At 43.9% G+C, this 18,764-nt stretch overlaps 1 protein-coding gene across 1 annotated transcript in view; it reads right to left on the bottom strand.

Moving 5' to 3' along the window:
* Positions 1-18,764, bottom strand: part of SELP (selectin P) — a 39,253-nt gene that overhangs the window by 4,803 nt on the left and 15,686 nt on the right. Inside the window, exons 7-14 of the mRNA XM_045797648.2 lie at positions 18,515-18,700; positions 16,769-16,954; positions 13,791-13,976; positions 10,216-10,401; positions 4,457-4,642; positions 2,808-3,020; positions 1,607-1,792; positions 674-793 (exon numbers count right to left, since the gene is read on the bottom strand). Coding sequence (XP_045653604.2) covers positions 674-793; positions 1,607-1,792; positions 2,808-3,020; positions 4,457-4,642; positions 10,216-10,401; positions 13,791-13,976; positions 16,769-16,954; positions 18,515-18,700 — 1,449 coding nt within the window. The remainder of the gene's footprint in view (positions 1-673; positions 794-1,606; positions 1,793-2,807; positions 3,021-4,456; positions 4,643-10,215; positions 10,402-13,790; positions 13,977-16,768; positions 16,955-18,514; positions 18,701-18,764) is intronic.

Raw genomic sequence — 18,764 nt, 5'->3', positions numbered from 1 at the left:
AAGACTGTTTTAACCCTTAAGAGATGACTCCCTTCTTACACGCCTAGGCCAGAGCTCCTTTTTTAATGAACAATCTGGTAGACACAGCTCCCTTATGAAGGGTCTTCCACCATTGGGTCACGTCCCTGCTTCAGTCCTGCGTGAGCTCCACACATTTTCATGAGGATGTACAGGTATCCTGGTGTATCACACCGGGTCATGACTAAGCAGCTGCTTTTCACACCTCTAGCTTCATTTCTCACTTCCTCCAGAAGCACTTGATTTCTGATTCAGCAGCACTGACTACCTAAACCATTGATCAATAAATGACCATCACATACGAGAATGATGAAGGAGGAGAGCATGACACTTTCCTGTTAGTTCTGGTGATAACAAAGCTTACCTAGACCAGAGGTCCCCAAATGCCAACGCGCCCACTGGCCTCATCAGAATTCGGAGGTAGGGCTTTTGAGAAATTCAGATTTCCAGGCCCATCTCTAGATCTCCCTATATGAGGCTCTGTACTTTTATAAAGGTAATTCTGATGGGCAGTCAGTTCTCAAGATGACTTCTCTTGGGCTTGTTTTCTTTAACTACAAATGCTTTCAAACATGAACTACTGACATCGTCGTTTCACGGTCCATCCCCAATGACAAGTCAGAAGAAAAGAAGGATAAGACTCTTTCTTATTTACCTTTTTGTCTGAAGCGCTTTCTTAGCAGAGCCAGGAGTGTCCCACACGTCACCAAACCTATTGTCGAAGCCACGGCTCCACCAAGGTAAGTCAGGGCTTGCTGGATTGTCAATGGCCCCGCTGCAAACCAAACACACACGCAGGGCATTAGATGTGTGTTGCGTGAAAGACCATCATTCTTGCAGAAGGATCCCAAGGATTGTGAGATGTGAGATCACGCAGGAGCATCAGAGGTCTTGGCAGGGCAGACAACCTGGCAGGAGAGATCTGGAAGCCATACAAATACTGCGACAGCATGGGAAGCAGGACCTGATTTTATTTCTGATCCTTAAATATCAAACACAATGCCCAGAGGCATCAGGGGAAGGACCTAATAAAGTGAATAAAATGACGAAAGAAGTGGAAGCTTAAGCAAATAAAATAAACCCTGGTTAATTTTGGGGGGAGGGTAATCAAAGATTCAGTCACACAACCAAATGCAGTCATGACAAGCTGTAGAGAAAAACATGAAAAAGTAAAAGGAAGGTGGATGCAATGAACCTTACAGAGAGACGAAGCTTAACGTAAAAAGATCTGTGTGTTTTTACAGGTATGTGACAAAACTCTTCTGAGATAATAAATTAAGAATCTGCATGAAATAACCTCTGGTTAAAAATGTTCTGAAACTGCAAGATGTCTTACACACAGATTACAAAGAAACGAGAGGATTCGTTTGACACATCTGAGCTCTGGAAAAGGAGTGGTGATTGTCTACACAGAGTCACTGAATTTCCTTCCCACTGCTCTGCCGAAGGCAAGGAGATTCTGCTGGATTTATCATGAAACATTGATTAACGCAGGGGAAACCCAGTGATGGAGAGCGAGACTGCTGTCAGAACTACACAGAAAAGAAACACCGATTTTTTTACGTTCCTACCCATATGGAAAATATACCTTGGCAGGCTGGCATGGGAGCTGACCACTGGCCGTTCTCTTGGCATGCTGTTCTCGCTGGGCCATTAAGTAACTGGCCCTCTGGACAATGGAAGCTGCAGGTGGATCCATAGCTGAAATTTCCCCAGGGGTTGGAGCAGTTCATCACGCCAGGCTCAGTAATATGCAGCTCAGAGCATTTGACAGCTGTAGGAAAAAAGGATGCAGGAAAACCAAACACTTAGGATGAAGGCAACAGAGGTTATGCTTTCATCTGTAACCTGGCTAGCATGGCCAGCAGACGAGGTCGAAAGTAAAAGATCAGAAAGGAGATGAGCCACTTCTGACATTCACACCAGCTCCTCCAGTATCACACATGCTACGATGTCCACTCAGAGCATGGTAGCCGAAGAACGAGGAGGGGCACACGAGCAGCATTCAGTAAATACCTACTCATGCTCCATCAGTCTTACCTATACTGTTTTCAAAATTTCACTTCTCAAAAATACTACTGTTCTAAGTGTTATTATTACTACCGCTGGTAATGATCTGGCATATCAGCACGTGTTTATTAAAATACTTAATCATTGTTCAGCATAGCTGCCTCCGGAAGTTGGGAGTAGAGATTGCCACCCTCTTAAAACTTTTCTTCGGGGAACTTCTATGGTTCCTAACTTGTCGATAGGAAACTAAAGCTCAGGAAACTATCTCAAATAGACATTATTGAGCAATAGTGACATTTGCAAAGCACCGTTCTGGTCTTCACGGGGAATACAAAGGTGGAAGGGACATAGTACTTCACGTATGGGGTGGTAACTCTTCTAGAGGCATCATGCATGGCTTATCCTTTTAGTTAGGTTCCAATTATGAAAATATGGGATATTTATACTATCACATAATTAATGGGATTGCAACTTGTATTTTGCAATTCTTGTAGTTGGTTCCATGTTCAGCAAGCTTGTTGTTCTCACACATTTGGACATTTGCAAATGTTTCTTCCTTTATGTCTTTCAGACCAGGGCATTTACTTGTGACATAGCAAGGGGAGAAGTGACATGCCTGTGGCACGTTACCTCCAACTGGGATTAGGGTAGATTTCATGGGAGAGTTGACATGTGAAGTGGTCGTTGGGGTTGGATGGGATTTCAACAGGCAGGTACAGCGATGAGCGTGGATGCCAGGTGGAAGATAGCATCAGAACTGCCTGTTCCCTTCACATTACCTCTGCATGCTGGAGATCTTGCTGTCCATTGTCCTGAAGGTCTGCAACTGAGAGCTCTGTCTCCCACGAGTGTGAATCCAGATTTGCATCCAAAGTAACAAGTGGTATTCAAAGCAAAGGTTCCCAGATGATGCCTACAGGACACTGTTCCTTGCTCTGGAGTGATGAGGGCTGGGCATCGAACCTCTGGAGTACGAGCTGATACTATGCCTGCTGTGAAAACGTGTTTCCATTTAGAGAGCTCCCAACAAAAGGAGCATAACAAAGTTAAGACTGACGCAGAATAACTGCCTTCCACTCTTCTCGTAGTAAGGGAGGCTCCAGCAGTAACTCCTCAAGGAAGTTAAGGAAAATTGTTAATCTCAGCTATGGAAAACCAGATGGGAAAAAAATATTTAAAAATATCCTTGGAGAGGGGTCCCTGGGTGGTTCAGTCAGTTTAGCACCCAACTCTTGATTTCAGCTCAGGTCATGAGATCAAGCCCCACGATGAGCTCCGCCCTGGGTATGGACCCTGGTTAAGATTCTCTCTCTCCCTCTCCCTCTGCCCCTTCTCCCACTCCACTCATGTGCTTTCTCTCTCTCTCTCAAAAAAAATATATGTGTGTGTATATATATATATGGGTATATATGCATATACATATATGCATATATATGGATATACATGTATGTATATATGGATATACATATACATATGTGTGTGTACATATCTATCTATCTATCTATCTATCTATCTATCTATCTATCTATCATCTATCTCCTAGGAGAGATAATTCTCTAGACCAGAAGAAGAATGGGGGTTGGGGCATGATATCAATGTTACCAATATTAAAAACAAAACAAAACAAAACAAAAATTGAAGAGTTGGTGCAGAAATGTAAGACATTCAGTAGAAGCAAAATATTCATAGGGCAATTGCCTGCCTTTGCTGCTTTGTTGGGAGGGAGCATTGTCTGCTGGCTGAAGGTCAGCATGAAATGTGAGGTGTGCGTGATGCCATTGGCTTTGTCACTAACTTTCCATGTAGCAGAAAGATGCTCATTCACCTTTCTAAAGCTTCAGTTCCTTGATTTGAGAAATTGGATCAGTGACTTCACCCCTTGTATTCCTCCTGGCAATGAAGCAATGGAGACCATTTAATCAACTCGGTAAAGGTCTCTGAGAAAAAGAGGCCAAAATTATGAAAGAAAATATCAGCTTGAAAATCAATATATCTTGGGTTGCCTGGGTGGTTCAGTCAGTTAAGAGTCTGCCTTCGGCTCAGGTCATGATCTGGAGGTCCTGGGATCAAGCTCTGAGTTGAGGTCTCTGCTCAGGGTGGAGTCTGCTTTTCTCGCTCCCTCTGCCCCTTCCCCCCTCTCGTTCTCTCTTTCTCTCTCTCTGTGTCTCCTAAATAAAACCTTAAAAGAATCAGTATATTTTTTATTCACAAAAATAAGAAGTCCTGTCATTCCTTATAAATTTTTAAATCCATAGGCTATGTTTCCTAGATTCCAATAGGTAACCCCTTTTAAAATAAGAAGGACAGCTTTCACAGTAATAATATTATAATGCATACCTGTCACACAGTATGAGCTTATCTAAGTGTTTGTTATTTTTGAAGAAATTTCCGGGAGAAAAGCTGTCTCAGTGAGTGTATACTCTTTTACCTTTGCAGGTTGGTGGAGCTGCTGTCCATTTTCCAGAAGCTGTGCATTCAACATTGTTGGATCCCTCCAGCTTAAAGCCCTTGTTACAGGAGAAATGACAGATGGCGCCAACACTGAATTCCTCATGGGTGTCAGAACAAGACAGGCTTCCCTGCTCAGGAGCAAATACTTCTGGGCACTTGTTGGCTGGAGAAGCAAATAAATTATGTCACAATCTTCAAGTTTATTCAGAAGCCAGGTTTGCACTGAATTCATTCATTCATGCATCCAACAATTATTTACTGAGCACGTGCTATGTCAGGCATTTTGCCAGGGAGCAGCTATTCCCAATAAATAGGACAGATCATTACTACAGGGGCAGGGGAAGGGATGGTGGGCTCACGGATGAAAGTATAGGTAGAAGTTAAAAAATGAAGAAGTCAAGGATGTAAGCAGTCGTATTTCAGAACCCACAATTTCATCCTCCTCTCAATGCACCTGTGCTTTAGAGACCGCACAGCCTCCCAAGGCTCTCACTAGCCTCTCTGGATGGGTGCCAGGATTCCACTTCTGCCCTTCCTCCTGCTTGAGATGACTTCCTCTTAGATATCCTGCCATCTCCTCAAACTCCATACCATGCAATGCAACGACCATCTTCTGCTCTAAACTATTTCCACCACTTGGATCCCCAGATCATTTTTTAAAACCACGGTTCCCTAGCACAGGAAAGCTGAGAACCTCCTGGTCAAGCTAGATTAGTCCCTGGAAATTCCCTGAACTGAATTCATGTGTGCTTGCCTCTGGTTCTTGGCTCATGCTGCCCTGAATTTCTTTCTATTGTCACTGAAAAAACTCCTAGTTCTATAGGACCCAACTGAACACAGCCTCTGTAGAGCCTCTGCTGGTCATTGTTGCCTGAAAGCTTCTCCTCTGAACACATCAGTCTGTTTGAACTCATATGCTGTCTTGCCACCCGCCATATTTTCCCTCACCTACTGGATGGAATGCTTCTAAAACCCAAGAGCCAGGGGTGTTGGGCTGGCTCAGTGGGAAGACCGTGTGGCTCTTGATCTTGGGTTGTGAGTTCAAGCCCCACATTGGGTATAGAGATTACTTACATAAAGAAAAAAAAAAAAATCCCAAGAGCCATAAAGCTTTGTGCTTTTCAACAGCTCACACTGCTGGGTCTCAAGAAGTGGTAGTCAGCAATCATTTGTTAAGTGGGTGAATAAATGAATTTTTAATTTAATAACCATTTCCCTCAAAAAAATTTTAGAAATTTTTGCAGTTATATATTTCTGTTAGGATCATGTCTTTGTCTCCATGAAATTCTCTGACATAAGACTATTATTTATCACCAAATATTTCACAAACAGAGGGACTATTCTCTCTTTAAATCCAAGCTATTTGAACGCAATGCCTTGGTCAAGTCAGGTTCACTTGGCTTAGCACTTTTGTCTTAAAAACAAAACAAAATAAAGCAAAACCTTTTGAAGTCTTATGTGGTACCTCATGGGAAAGTGATATTTCTGGCCTTTACATATCGACCCAAGTACTTTTCAGTGACAGGTTATTCGTGAAAAGATTGTGGATCCTTACTGCATGCATCCATTCAAATAACCAAAGTAACGTACTGAATTTCAGTTTAGAATGCTCAAATTTTTGAGTAATTAATAAATTCATGTCTGGCAGATAAATTTCATTTACCAAAAATGTATTACATATGTCGATCAGTGTAAATCATAGACATTAAATCACCTGTGAATATTTTCACTAAAACAACTCTTTTAGAATCTCTCAGGATTTTATATTTAGCCCAAGAAAATGTATAATGTCAGCTGCAGGACAGTGGGGACCTTGTCAGCTCTTTTCAACACTGTATCCCAGGGAATAGGGCCTGGCGCCTAGTAGGGGTTCTAAAATGTTTGTCAAATGAACGAATAAGTTAGTGTGCACAATTTAATTTGGATGCATTCTAAGGAGGGTGTTTATGGCTGAAAAGAAACAAGAGGCGTTACTGTTTGAAAAAACTGATTGTGTGACCTTCAGTATACAAAGAGAATTCCTACAGCATGAAATCCGCTTGGGGGCTATTGCTTTGATCTCGATTTTGTCAGTCTTGTTCTGCCAAGATTGTAGATAGAGGTTTTTGTTTTTTGGGTTGTTATTGTTGTTGTTGTTGTTGTTGTTTTGTATACGAAAAATCTCTGAACCCTCTTAGGTAAGAATTACCCTTGTCCAAACAAAGGCTTCTAAATAACTTTAAGGATTTGACTTTGAATCAAGTAAGGAAGTACGTTTTCCTGCCTGCGACGCAGCCTTGATGAGGTAGACGGAAGTCTAACCCCAATCTGGTATATGGTGGGCGCTCGGCAGACGTGGCTGAATCACATTTGTGAAGTTGCCAAGGAAGCTGCTGGAGTGGATGGGGCCTAGGGCAGACGTAGAGGAAGAGATTTTTCCCAGGAAGTGACCTCTTGGGTAACTTGAAAAATAGTCCTTTCCTAAGCCTACCGTAAAACTTCACCAAAACCTGAGTAATTAATTACAAGAAGAATAGAAAACAGATAAGAACTGCTTTTATTACATACTTAGTGCTTTTTTTTGTGGACTTCCAAGGCAGTGCTGTCTATTCTAATGACCTTCACGGATGTTTTTCTGTAACCCATGAAGTAAGTGTACACGATTGCATGTAAATTTGTGAATGGCTGGGTTCACTGGCACTCTGTCATCAACCGGCAGCAGACTGGTTTATATTATTTTAAATAAATCTAGTAAATTCTTCCCTATATCTTTGTATTATCTCTTTTTACTTGAGTTACATACAGTTTTTGTCAAGGACATTTTGGAAAGAAGATACAGTATAAATAATAAATTTCTAAACTCAAACTTTAGAAATAAAGACTAGGAACCTCCTTGTAGTCAGAGAAATGTTGGAGGAGTGGATAAAAAAAAAAAAAACCCAGGGGCGCCTGGGTAGCGCAGTGGTTAAGCATCTGCCTTTGGCTCAGGGCGTGATCCCAGCGTTCTGGGTTCGAGCCCCACATCGGGCTCCTCCACTGGGAGCCTGCTTCTTCCTCTCCCACTCCCCCTGCTTGTGTTACCTCTCTCGCTGGCTGTCTCTCTCTGTCAAATAAATAAATAAAATCTTAAAACAAAACAAAAAAACCCCCAAAAAACCAAAAAAAACCCCTGAGATGTGAGCCAGCCAGAGTTTAGAGGGTAGCAGTGTGCTATATTATAGGACTTAGATGAGCAGGGACATGGCAGAAGAGCAGAGCTAGGACTGGGACCTGGGACAAGGACCCTCCTTACCCCACTAACATGAGGCTGGTCACTAGGAGTTGGGTCCAGTGGCCAAACATGGTCTCGAGGGTCAATGACAAAGTGATTAGGAGAGCAGTAGTATCAGTCAAGATAGTGGCCCGACAGTTGGGGACATAAAGGTCATAGCAACCAGATACAAGCAATTCAGGAAAGGACTTCAGGTCCTGGAGGAGAAAGGCAGTGAGGAGACTGGGATATCAGGCTGTGCCCAAGTCCCAAAGGGCCCAGGGACTGGTGTTCTAACTAAAAAGGAGATATCTGTAGAACCACTCAAAAATGAGATCTCGCTATTGCACTCTGAAGTGGGAGACCGAGGGCTCCACCGGCCACACTGTCCCGCTAACTCAGTGGCCCTCACGCCCCTCTGATGTATAGCCTAGACTCCACAAAACTCCATGCAAAAATCAGGGTTCTGGGGTCAATGCTGAAGGTTAAAACTTTATGGATTCGAGCATGTAGAAAAGAAGAACGATTTGCCTAAATTCAGAAAATAAATCTGGAGGGTGAGGTGAAGGCACAGACGCAAAAACCAGAGCTCAATGTCAGACTCAGACAAGGATGCTGGCTCTGGGGGTGCAGCTGCCATCTACAGTTAGGACTGGTTCCAGGCCCTGGGTGGGGCTGGCCTGTACCGTGGGAGGCAAATGCCTCCTCTTGTGGTGAAGAGGGGGCTGGCAGGGGTGAGGGGCAACAGGGGCTTTGGAGATTACATATTGGTTGCATACGTGATTTAAAATTTGAGTGAGATCATTCTTAGGCATTGTTCAGTCTTTAGCCTTTTTTGACAGTGAATTGGAGGACCCGCAGAATGCGGGAAAACAGAGCTTATGGTAAATGCCAGTGGAATAAATGAACGAACAGATGGAAATAAGGGGGGAAGCATGAGCCCTTAGTGTTACCCCCACAGTGTTCTAGATTCCTCAGGTGCCTGTAGTGTAGCTTTCTGACAGCAGATGGCAGCATTCTACGTCTTCAACCTCAGAATTCTTGACCAGAAGAGAGTTCAGACATTAGCATGTCCACTCCTCTCCTTCTGGAATCTAGAGCACTGAAGCCCACAGGGTGTGATGTGACTTAGATGGCACAGGACTTTGGGAAGAGCAATACAGGTCTTCCGGCATTAATCTTGCCCTCACTCCACAAGAAGGAATACACAATATTTTAGCTTTTTTCATGCAACACTGATAGAGTTCTATCAACACATTCTCTCATCTGATCAGCTGGCATTGCCATTTCTGAAGTTCACTTCAGATGTTAGAATGGCAGCCTGGCCGCTGGCCAGTGGAAAAGAGCACGCTTAGGGGACACGGAGGATTTAGGGACACCGCCGCTGGGTGGCAGTGCAGCGTCAGGGCGACAGCACCAGCCTAGAATCAGGCGAGACCCCAGAGACCCCAGATCGGGTTGGAGTCCAGCTCCACACTTCCCAGCTATTTGGCTTTTGCCTGCTATGGATCCTCTCAAAGCCTCCGTTTCCTCGTCTTTAGAAGGATCATAATAACCATGTTTATGGTTGTCGTGTGGGTGGAACGAGATTCTGTCTGTGAAATAGCGGGTTGTGCTGGTCTTCTTATTACCGAGTACCCCGAACAATACATTGGACCAATGGTGCCTTTTGAAAGTAAACGTGAGCTACGAGTTAATTACTTCTATGAACTTCTATTTTAGAGCACACTGAACGCAAGGGACTATTTCATGTTAGCCAGATGCTTGGGGGAGACAAGGAGAGATAGGCTCCGGCTCCTGCCTTTGCGGGTCCTCGAATTCACTGTCAATAGGGCTGTGCTTTTCATGAACTGTACATTTAACCAGTAAATGGTAAGCTGCAGCTGAGCAAGTATTTGTCACATAGCCCCTTCCATGTAGTTGCTGCAGGGATACCGAGATGAAGAAGGCATGGTTCCTGCCCCCGACGACCTCCTAGCCCACGTGGAGGCAGAGCCAGGAGAGAAGGGCCAGAATAGCCTACGAGGTCCTCGAGGGGCAGGGGCAACATCACATGCAGGCCTGCATTAGCGCAGCGCCTGGGGCTTAGCAGTGCTCAGTGAAGGTGAGTGTGGGAAGGAATAAAAAGTCAGTGGAAAAACACTTTATAAGGAAGTAAAAGTCCCGGTAACTTAGCTGAGCTTCAGCACTTACTAAGGGTGTGAATTGCAACAGGTTACTTAACCTCCCCAGCCTCTGCTTCCTCATCTGGGAAATGGAGATGACACTGCCTTTCCCCATTATCTCAGAATGGTGGCAAACATCAAATGTCACAGTGATATTAAAGCACTTTATGAAACTGAAATGTTTAAAGTTACAGGAATATTTAGAGAGCAAGACAGAAATCACCATGCTTTATGGAGAGTGTTTCTTTTAGCTTAGGAACGGTTTTACATGAATCCCTGGTGATTCTTCCTTCTATCATATTATCTGAGAAGCCATAAGAAAGGACAGACCCACAATCCTACCTTCACATAGTGGTGGGGAACCTGTCCAATGTCCAGACGGAGTACAATCCAATATTTGTGGTCCAGATAAAGAGAACCCTTCATCACAGGCGAATCGGCATGTGGTCCTATAACTGGAATTTCCAAGAGGCCGGACACAGGTCACTGTGCCATTCCGAGGGCTTAGCAGAGGGGCGCAGGTAATGGCTACCATGGGCATGTAGAGAGAGGAGAGAAGGGGTCGTTTTAGAACATAGCAACCTGAAATCAGTGTGTGTGTGCACACGTGGGCTTAATCCACAACGGGAGCATTTGGTTAGAAATGCTGCTTTCTCACCACTTACAGGTCATGGGAGTATAAAACAGCAGCAACTAGGAGTTGATTGGTATCCTGAAACCTTCACCCACAAAGAGCTTTAGAGGTCATTTTAAAAGGGAGCTGGTGCTTTGGAAAGATAGGGATGCAGTTCATTTCAGGTGTCCCTGGGTAGGCACGGAAATGGCTGCTTCCTTGACACCTTCAGAAACAGACCTAATGACCTGGCCAGCAAACAGTGACAAAGGACTGAAAATAAGAAAACGAAGTAAAATATGTTCTGCCCCCACAAAAGCTCCTTTCCCCAATCAAGAGGTAGGAAGAATCTGGGTCCAAATTCTTGTGTTCCTTACCGGCCGTGTGTCTCTAGACCTTTCTGAAGTTCAGCTGCTTCATCTTTGAAATGGAAAAAATAATACTCCTTGCCTTGCAGGGATCCTCAGTTATATAAAATAATGAGTTAAATCATATGTAAAAATTAAATTTAAAAATATTTTAAAAATCATGGACACGTGGTAGGCACATACATAACTGGCCCTCTGCAAATGCTCTTCCCACAAATGTCATCCTATGGTGACCAGCCCCAGTGACTCTACCGGTTCACTTACAGAAAAGGTAAATTAGATCTCATGGTTCTGTACCACAGTTTACATAGAGAGAGTTTGAGATGCTAGGAGACTTGCTTGGGTTGGAGGTCATGCTCTGCAACTTTGGGCAAGTCACTTAACCTCTCCGAGTCTCAATATCTTTACTTTTAAAATGTGGAGAACGATAGTAAGGAGGGCACGTATTGCATGGTGCACTGGGTGTTATACACAACTAATGAATCATCGAACTTTACATCAAAAACCAGGGATGTACTGTATGGTGACTAACATAATATAATTAAAAATATTATTATAATAAAAAAATAATAAAAATAATAAAATGTGGAGAATGGCATTGCATAGCTCCCCAAATTTTTAAGGGTCAAATGCAAAAACACTCTGTATGTAAATGTCAATACTTGTCGAGATGTCCCTTTGCCAATTAGTGAAACCATAATCGATGCCCAGATTCAACATGTAGACATTAAAAAACAAAGACGAAGAGAATGCGTGGTTTAGGGGTTTCTTCTTCACTGCTTGGTTTGACTGAATAGTGTATGGCTTTAGACTAGAGTCAGTGATGGTAGGGCTGAAGCCAGGACCATTCTTTAGCCACTGACCAACTGCTTGAGATTCCAAGAGTGTTTTTATACCTTTCTCTTCCCTTTATGCCCTCCCCTCTCCAGCTACATTCCCCTCAACCTGATCAACTTCTCCAAAGACCTAGTCATTTTCTGCCCCTTGAGATGTCTTTCTGTATTCAGTGTGTATGTGTGTGGGGGGGGGAGAGAGGAGAGGAGACAAGTCAAGAAGCCTGTAACCTGTAAGGACAAATTGGGAGGGTCTTAGTGCCACGGAATCCATTTCCAGCTCTTCTGTGGCGTTGCCTTCTGATAGCTGGGGTTCTGATAGCCGCATATCAGAAGGCAACAGGGCAAAGGGGGCAGTGAGAACGGAAATTGTCTGATAACGCTCTCTCAGAAGTCTTACAACAGCGAGCGGGTTGCAAGCCCTGCAGTGCCTTCCTGCCCAGCCCACATTTGGGTATTTCACTTGATGCTCACCCAGCAACAATAGGAGAAAGTTCAGTCAAAGTAAACAAAGAGCTAAAAGCAGAAGGGAACTGGAAGGTCACAGGAAGCCATGGTGAGTGCCAGCCTCCTTGCAGTGAAACACCCGTGGGCAGGACAGTATGGGGCAACGAACTGAAACTCTGATTACCGTGATAGAATTGTGGTAACCCTCCTCAGGGATCCCGAGTTCTTCCCCAAAGCCACATGGACTTTGTAATATACCCCGGCTCCCGTGTAGCCAGGATTAAAGCTGAGAAGACGAGGTCGCAAGCCTCACTCTGGTCTTTCCAGACCCTGCTCGGAAAGTACACTCGAGCCCAGCACCAGTTGCTTGCCATGCTCTCTGCTGCCTGGAAATGCAGGACGTCCAATTCTGCTGAGTTCATTCATTCATTCATTCATTCATTCATTCATTCCATTAATCATTCATTTATTCACTATTGACCTAACTTAACAGTGGGGTACTGTGTATGTGTGTGTGCACTTGTGTGTGACCTGAATAGCAAGTGGTTTCCTCTTCATTAAAAACACGCGTCTACCTGCTTTCACTCAGATGTTAAAATTCTGTACCAAGTGAAAAGCAAAGGCAAACAATGCAGAAATATTTAGTATTTTACCTACTTGATTTTATGATTAAAATTATATGTGCATCATAAAAATACTAATTGCATAGAGGGAAGTGTGAATGGGGAAAATATTGGAAGAATTCATATAAAGCTAACAATGCCTATTTCCCGCTGGGAGTCTTGAAGAGGATTTTTTGTTTCTTTATGTTCTTATTTTTCTGTAGCTTTTACAAATGACAATCTTGCTTTGTAAACGTGATATTGCCACACATACATCCGAAGAATTGGATACATCAAGTGGAAAAAGGAATGGGGAGTCTAAACAGCGCACGTCTGTTCTTCGGTTCCCAAACACAAATGATTAGAACAGTTCTATTTCATACAATACTGGCAGACTACCCCGGCTTTCTGTTCGGTCAAGTACAATGCAGATTTACACCCTGAGCCTGAATATGCATGTTTTCTCTTCTGAGGATCCTGTAATCTTGCATTTAGAGATGAAGTTCTTCCTCTTTTCATCACTCTTCACTTTATCCTGAGTATATTTCTCCATCCCTACACAGACCTTGGAGGAGGTTTGCCTCCAGGCACCTGTAAATTCTGCCCCTCCCATTGCACTATTATACTCATAGGTTGCCCCCATTCCACCATTAAACTCCATGGTTCCTAGGAGCAAAGTGCCAGGTCAGCCTTGGGGCAACCATCCTGAAGCTGTTTTTTTTTTTTTTCCTTCTGGCCTTCTTTCTAGGCACTGTTTTTAGCCAGGAGAACAGTGTACCTGGTTCATGATAGAAGCCTCCAGGTCCTGGTAAGGGGTTGGTAGGGGCCATTCCCTATCTCCTATTGCCAAACGTCCTGCCACTCATGTTATCTGCCCGGCCTCTGAAGGCATCTGCATTTGGAATCAACGGGCTACAGGTTTTATTACAGTGTTTATTAACTTTCCAGTCCATTTCAAGTTTCTGGCCTCTAGATGGTGACCACCCCTAAGATATAGCCTTTTAAAATACAGCCTACAATAGATGTCCAAGATGCTGGAAATAATTCCCCTTACCTTGGCATGCTGGAGGAGGAGAGCTCCAGTTCCCGGTAGCCAAGCACCGCAGCGCACTTTGTCCCAGCAGGTGTAAGCCCTCATTGCAGCTGAAGCTGCAGGTTGATTGGTACCTAAAGGCACCAAATGGGTGGGAGCAGTTCACCTGGGCATTGTTTGGAGCCGGAAGATCCTGGCACTGCACAGCTAAGAGGTGAGGAAGTAAGGAAGTAAGGGAGTGAGGACAGAGTAATACGCAAGTACTCATTAATTTTGACCCCTTAATCCTTTCTAGTGCCAACAACAGGGATTTCTGAACAGGGCATGTTTAAACTGGAGGATGAGAAAAGCATCCATCACAATGGCACATGAAGAATTTTATAAGGAAAATTCTAAGCCATTGTTAAGCATTTTGGCAATATGCATGAATAAGTTTTAAAAGACGATATATATATATATTTTTAAAGATTTTATTTATTTATTAGACAGAGATAGAGACAGCCAGCGAGAGAGGGAACACAAGCAGGGGGAGTGGGAGAGGAAGAAGCAGGCTCATAGCGGAGGAGCCTGATATGGGGCTTGATCCCATAACGCCGGGATCACGCCCTGAGCCGAAGGCAGACGCTTAACCGCTGTGCCACCCAGGCGCCCCTAAAAGATGATATTTTAAGACCCAAGAATGTACGCTAAGAATGTAATCAAAACGCATATCAAAAAATCAATTCAGAGATTTTTTTATGAAGACATTATTCGTAAGAGCAAAATAGTAAAAGTAAACACAAATGCCACTAATCAGGGGCTGAAAATAAATTATGGTGGATCGATGAAAGGAATACTAAAGGTCACTAAAAATGATATATTTCACCTTGAAAAGATATGGGAGGTGTCTCAATGTACAATGTTCTGTGAAAAAGCAGAATAAAAATTATATATACGCTATGATCTCAATCATACAAAATAGATGGTCATAGAAAGAGAACAGGTGCATTCTAATATGTTTTTCTCATCTTAAAAAGCAAAATAAGTCAAGCAGAGAAAAACAATTATCATATGGTTTCACTCATTTATGGAACATAAGAAGTAGGAAGATCGGTAGGAGAAGAAAGGGAAGAAGAAAGGGGGTAAACAGAAGGGGGAATGAACCATGAGAGACTGTGGACTCTGGGAAACAAACTGAGGGCTTCAGAGGGGAGGGGGGTGGGGGAATGGGATAGGCTGGTGATGGGTATTAAGGAGGGCACATACTGTATGGTGCACTGGGTGTTATACGCAAGTAATGAATCACGGAACTTTACATCAAAGACTAGGGATGTACTGTATGGTGACTAACATCATATAATAAAAAATATTATTATAATAAAAAATAAAATTAAAATGTGAACAGTAATTGTAACTACCTTATGGAGTTAGACTATAAAGTGCTCAATAAATATTATCAGCTGGTAGCAGCAACAGCAGGAGCTGCAGTGGTAATGAATAGATAGTGGTAATACTATTAAAAGTATACATCAGATGCAGACCCTGACCGTCACAGCAGAAAACACCTGGAAAGCCTGGCAAGGGAGTTATTGAGACCACATCTCGGGAAACTTAAGAGAGTATCCAACTATCTCTGGGGTGTGATAAGATATTTACATGCCTGGAGACAAGGATGGCCGCAGCAATCTCTTAAGATCCCCCCTCCCTCCCTTTTAAGCACAGCAAAGGGCTCTTTTGTGTCTGTCTCTCAGACAATATATTCACAACACATCCCATTCCCCTCACCACCATGGTGCATGGTCACCTACTCCCTTACTGCCTCATTTCTGGGTTCATTTTTCCATTGTTTTTAATCTGGTAGAATGCATATGGTATAAAATTTACCATTTATCACTGAACTATTTTTAAGTGCACAGTTCACTGATATAAAGCAAACTCATCTTCTTGTGCAGGCATCACCACGAGCCAGCGATAGAACATCCGTTGTCAGCTCACACTGAAACTCCATACTCATTAAACAGGGACTTTGCATTCCCCTCCTCCCAGCCCCTGACAACCACCATTCTACTTTCTGTCTCTGTGATTTTGACTACTCTAGGGACCACATATGAGTGCACTCATGCCTTATCCTTATCTGTCTTTTTATGACTGGCTTGTTTCACTTAGCATCATGTCCCTGAGGTCATCCATGTTATAACATATGTCAGACTCTCCTTCCTTTTGAAGGCGAAATAATATTCCACTGTATATATCAACCACATTTAGTTTATCCATTCATCCGCTCACAGACACTTGGGTTGCTTCCACATTTTAACTCTCATAAATAATGCTTCTATGGACATGGGTGTACAAATCTTTTTCTCTCTTTGCAACTCTGCTTTCAAATCACTGCCTCATTTGTAAATCAGGGTATGCTTAGATCCAAGGGATTCACATAAATTGCCCAGGGATCCCAGTAAATAGCAACATGAAATGCCAATGTTGTATTTCTGGGACATGACTTTTGTGTGGGGAATCCCTTGTAAAAATAATAATCCTAATGACTTCCCTATGCCTTTGTTCTCCTGTAAGAGCAAAATACTGAAAACTTGAACTATTGAAGGATTACTTTGTAAAATCAGATCACAGACATATGATTTATAAGGTAATGTTATTATTTTACAAATTGCAAAACTCCTAGTAGTTTTAAGCTCATTTTTACACACGTTAATTCACAATCACGAATGAGGCATGTAGGTAAGGCAGATAATAATACTCCCATTTTATAGGAGACACTGAACTTCACCAACCCAACTCCTTCATGCCAACCCACTCCATCAATCAGTGCAAACTTCTCCTTGAGTTTCAACATGCTGTAATGGACATGTGATTTGCTTACCGTCTCATCCCTAAGGCCAGCACAAAGGGCCTATCACTAGTGCTTCTCAGTGCATATCTGATGAATAAATGACTTCTAAATGCAGGTGTGATGCCTTTGATAAACTGAGAGACACAGAAGGAACGTTCCAATGTCACAGTACCTTGACACACCGGGGCTGGCGCTGTCCACCGTCCCAAGTCGGTACACTGGACTAGGTCAGCTCCTTCCAGCCTGAAACCCTCAGCACAATGGAAGCTACAGCTGGTGTTGTCCTGAAATGCTATCGAGGATGGGGAGCAATCCATGCTTCCATGAACAGGACTCTCCAGCGGCCCACAGGCAATGGCTAAATGGAGAAAGTTGTCATCTGAAACTGGGTAATGGAAGGGCTCAGTTCCTTCTCAGGAGAGCCTCTCGAGAGATACACCTCTCCTACCCGTATTATTAGTATATTCAGAACCCTGACTCCTCCTGTTTCCTAAAGGAAACTGTCTAGAACACCTTCCTATGCCCTCTTTGCCTGGATCACTCACTTGTTCTTTGATTTCAGCTTAGACTACACTGTCTTCAAGAAGTCTTCCCTGCCCTCCCCAGCTCAGGGGTGGGCACTCCTCTAGTGTGCTCCCCATACCCCTCCACCTGCAGACACAATTGTAGCACTGCCCCTTGGGCTCAGTCATTCCTAGTTGTATCCCAGGGCTGGACTTTTAAGGAAAAAGCTGGAATAACACAGCTTATTGTTGACACACTATTACCTAGGCTTATAAAATGATCCTGAGTGGGCCATATCTCGGAAACACAGGATGTCATCCTCATCAGACTTCAATTGTCGAGTGAGTGCAGCTCAAGGAGAGTTCCTGCACAAAATTAATCCCTGAGTGACCTCAGTTCTGATAAAGTCTGGTTTCCTCAGTGCTTCCTTGATAAAGCATTTCGTCTCCAGGGTATTCCTGGGGTTTTTATCAGAGCGTAAAGACCTCCTGTCACACCCTGGGCTTAGACCTCTGGTTTTTACAGAATCAGGGCCTCTAAGAACAACGATCCTTTACGGATGAGAGAAGTGAGGTTCAAAAATGTTAAGTTACTTCCTTAAGGTCTTACATCTGGACAGTAGCAGAGCTGGGCTTGTGATCTAGGTCTCCCGGGCACTCACTGGTCCAATCTTTAATTTCCTGCTCCCCTATCCCCGTTTCTGCCACATGAGCTGAGAATATGAGGCAACCGCACAGAATTCAGCTCTGTGCTCTTGCGTAACCGTGGAGGGTTGCGTCACAGCCTCTGCCAGCGCAGCCAGCCTCCCTCCATTGTCAGAGTCACCTCCAAAACTACAACAGGGAATCCCCCTCTTTGTCCTAATAGTCACTGTTCTGACTTCCTCTCAAGTAGAAGACTTGTCCCACAGCTTGTATCGCCAGTGAGGCAGGAAGGGAAAAAAAGAGATGGAACTTGAATGCTCAGTCTAATGCTAGCTACTTGACACATGTGATTTCATCGTCTACTTTTTCTTTTTTTTCTTTTTTTTTAAGATTTTATTTATTTATTCGACAGAGAGAGAGACAGCCAGCGAGAGAGGGAACACAAGCAGGGGGAGTGGGAGAGGAAGAAGCAGGCTCATAGCGGAGGAGCCTGATGTGGGGCTCGATCCCATAACGCCGGGATCACGCCCTGAGCTGAAGGCAGACGCTTAACCGCTGTGCCACCCAGGCGCCCCCATCGTCTACTTTTTCTCTCCTTCTTTCTCACAAAAGCACCTGGCAATTCTTAGCTCATTCGTGGGTGAGGAAACCATGCCTCCTGGAGGCTGAACAACCTGTTCCAGTGTCAGAGTCTGGAGGAGGCTATCCCAAGGTGCAGAGCCCCTGATCTTTCCACTGTGCTATACCCCTTCCTGGGCGGAAACTCGTACCTTCACAGGCTGGCGAGGGTGCGGTCCACTGGCCAGAGCCAGTGCAGCGGAGTGAGGCCCAGCCCCTCACTTGATAGCCAGGTTCACATTCGAATTTGCAGCTGGAGCCATATGCAAACGCAGCGAGGGGATGCACACAGTCCATGGTTCCTTTGCCAGGGGCTTCCAGGCGCGGACACTGCACAGCTGGAGAGAACAACCAAGGAGACAGAGAAAGATACTAAGGAGAAAACCAGGCCCACAGCCAGAA

This window comes from Ursus americanus, chromosome 2, assembly GCF_024610735.1.
Source record: "Ursus americanus isolate L20-20 chromosome 2, mUrsAme1.1.p, whole genome shotgun sequence".
In the NCBI taxonomy this organism is placed as follows: domain Eukaryota; kingdom Metazoa; phylum Chordata; class Mammalia; order Carnivora; family Ursidae; genus Ursus; species Ursus americanus.
The sequence above is the reverse complement of the archived record's forward strand: the minus strand, read 5'-3'. Positions and strand labels throughout refer to the sequence as shown.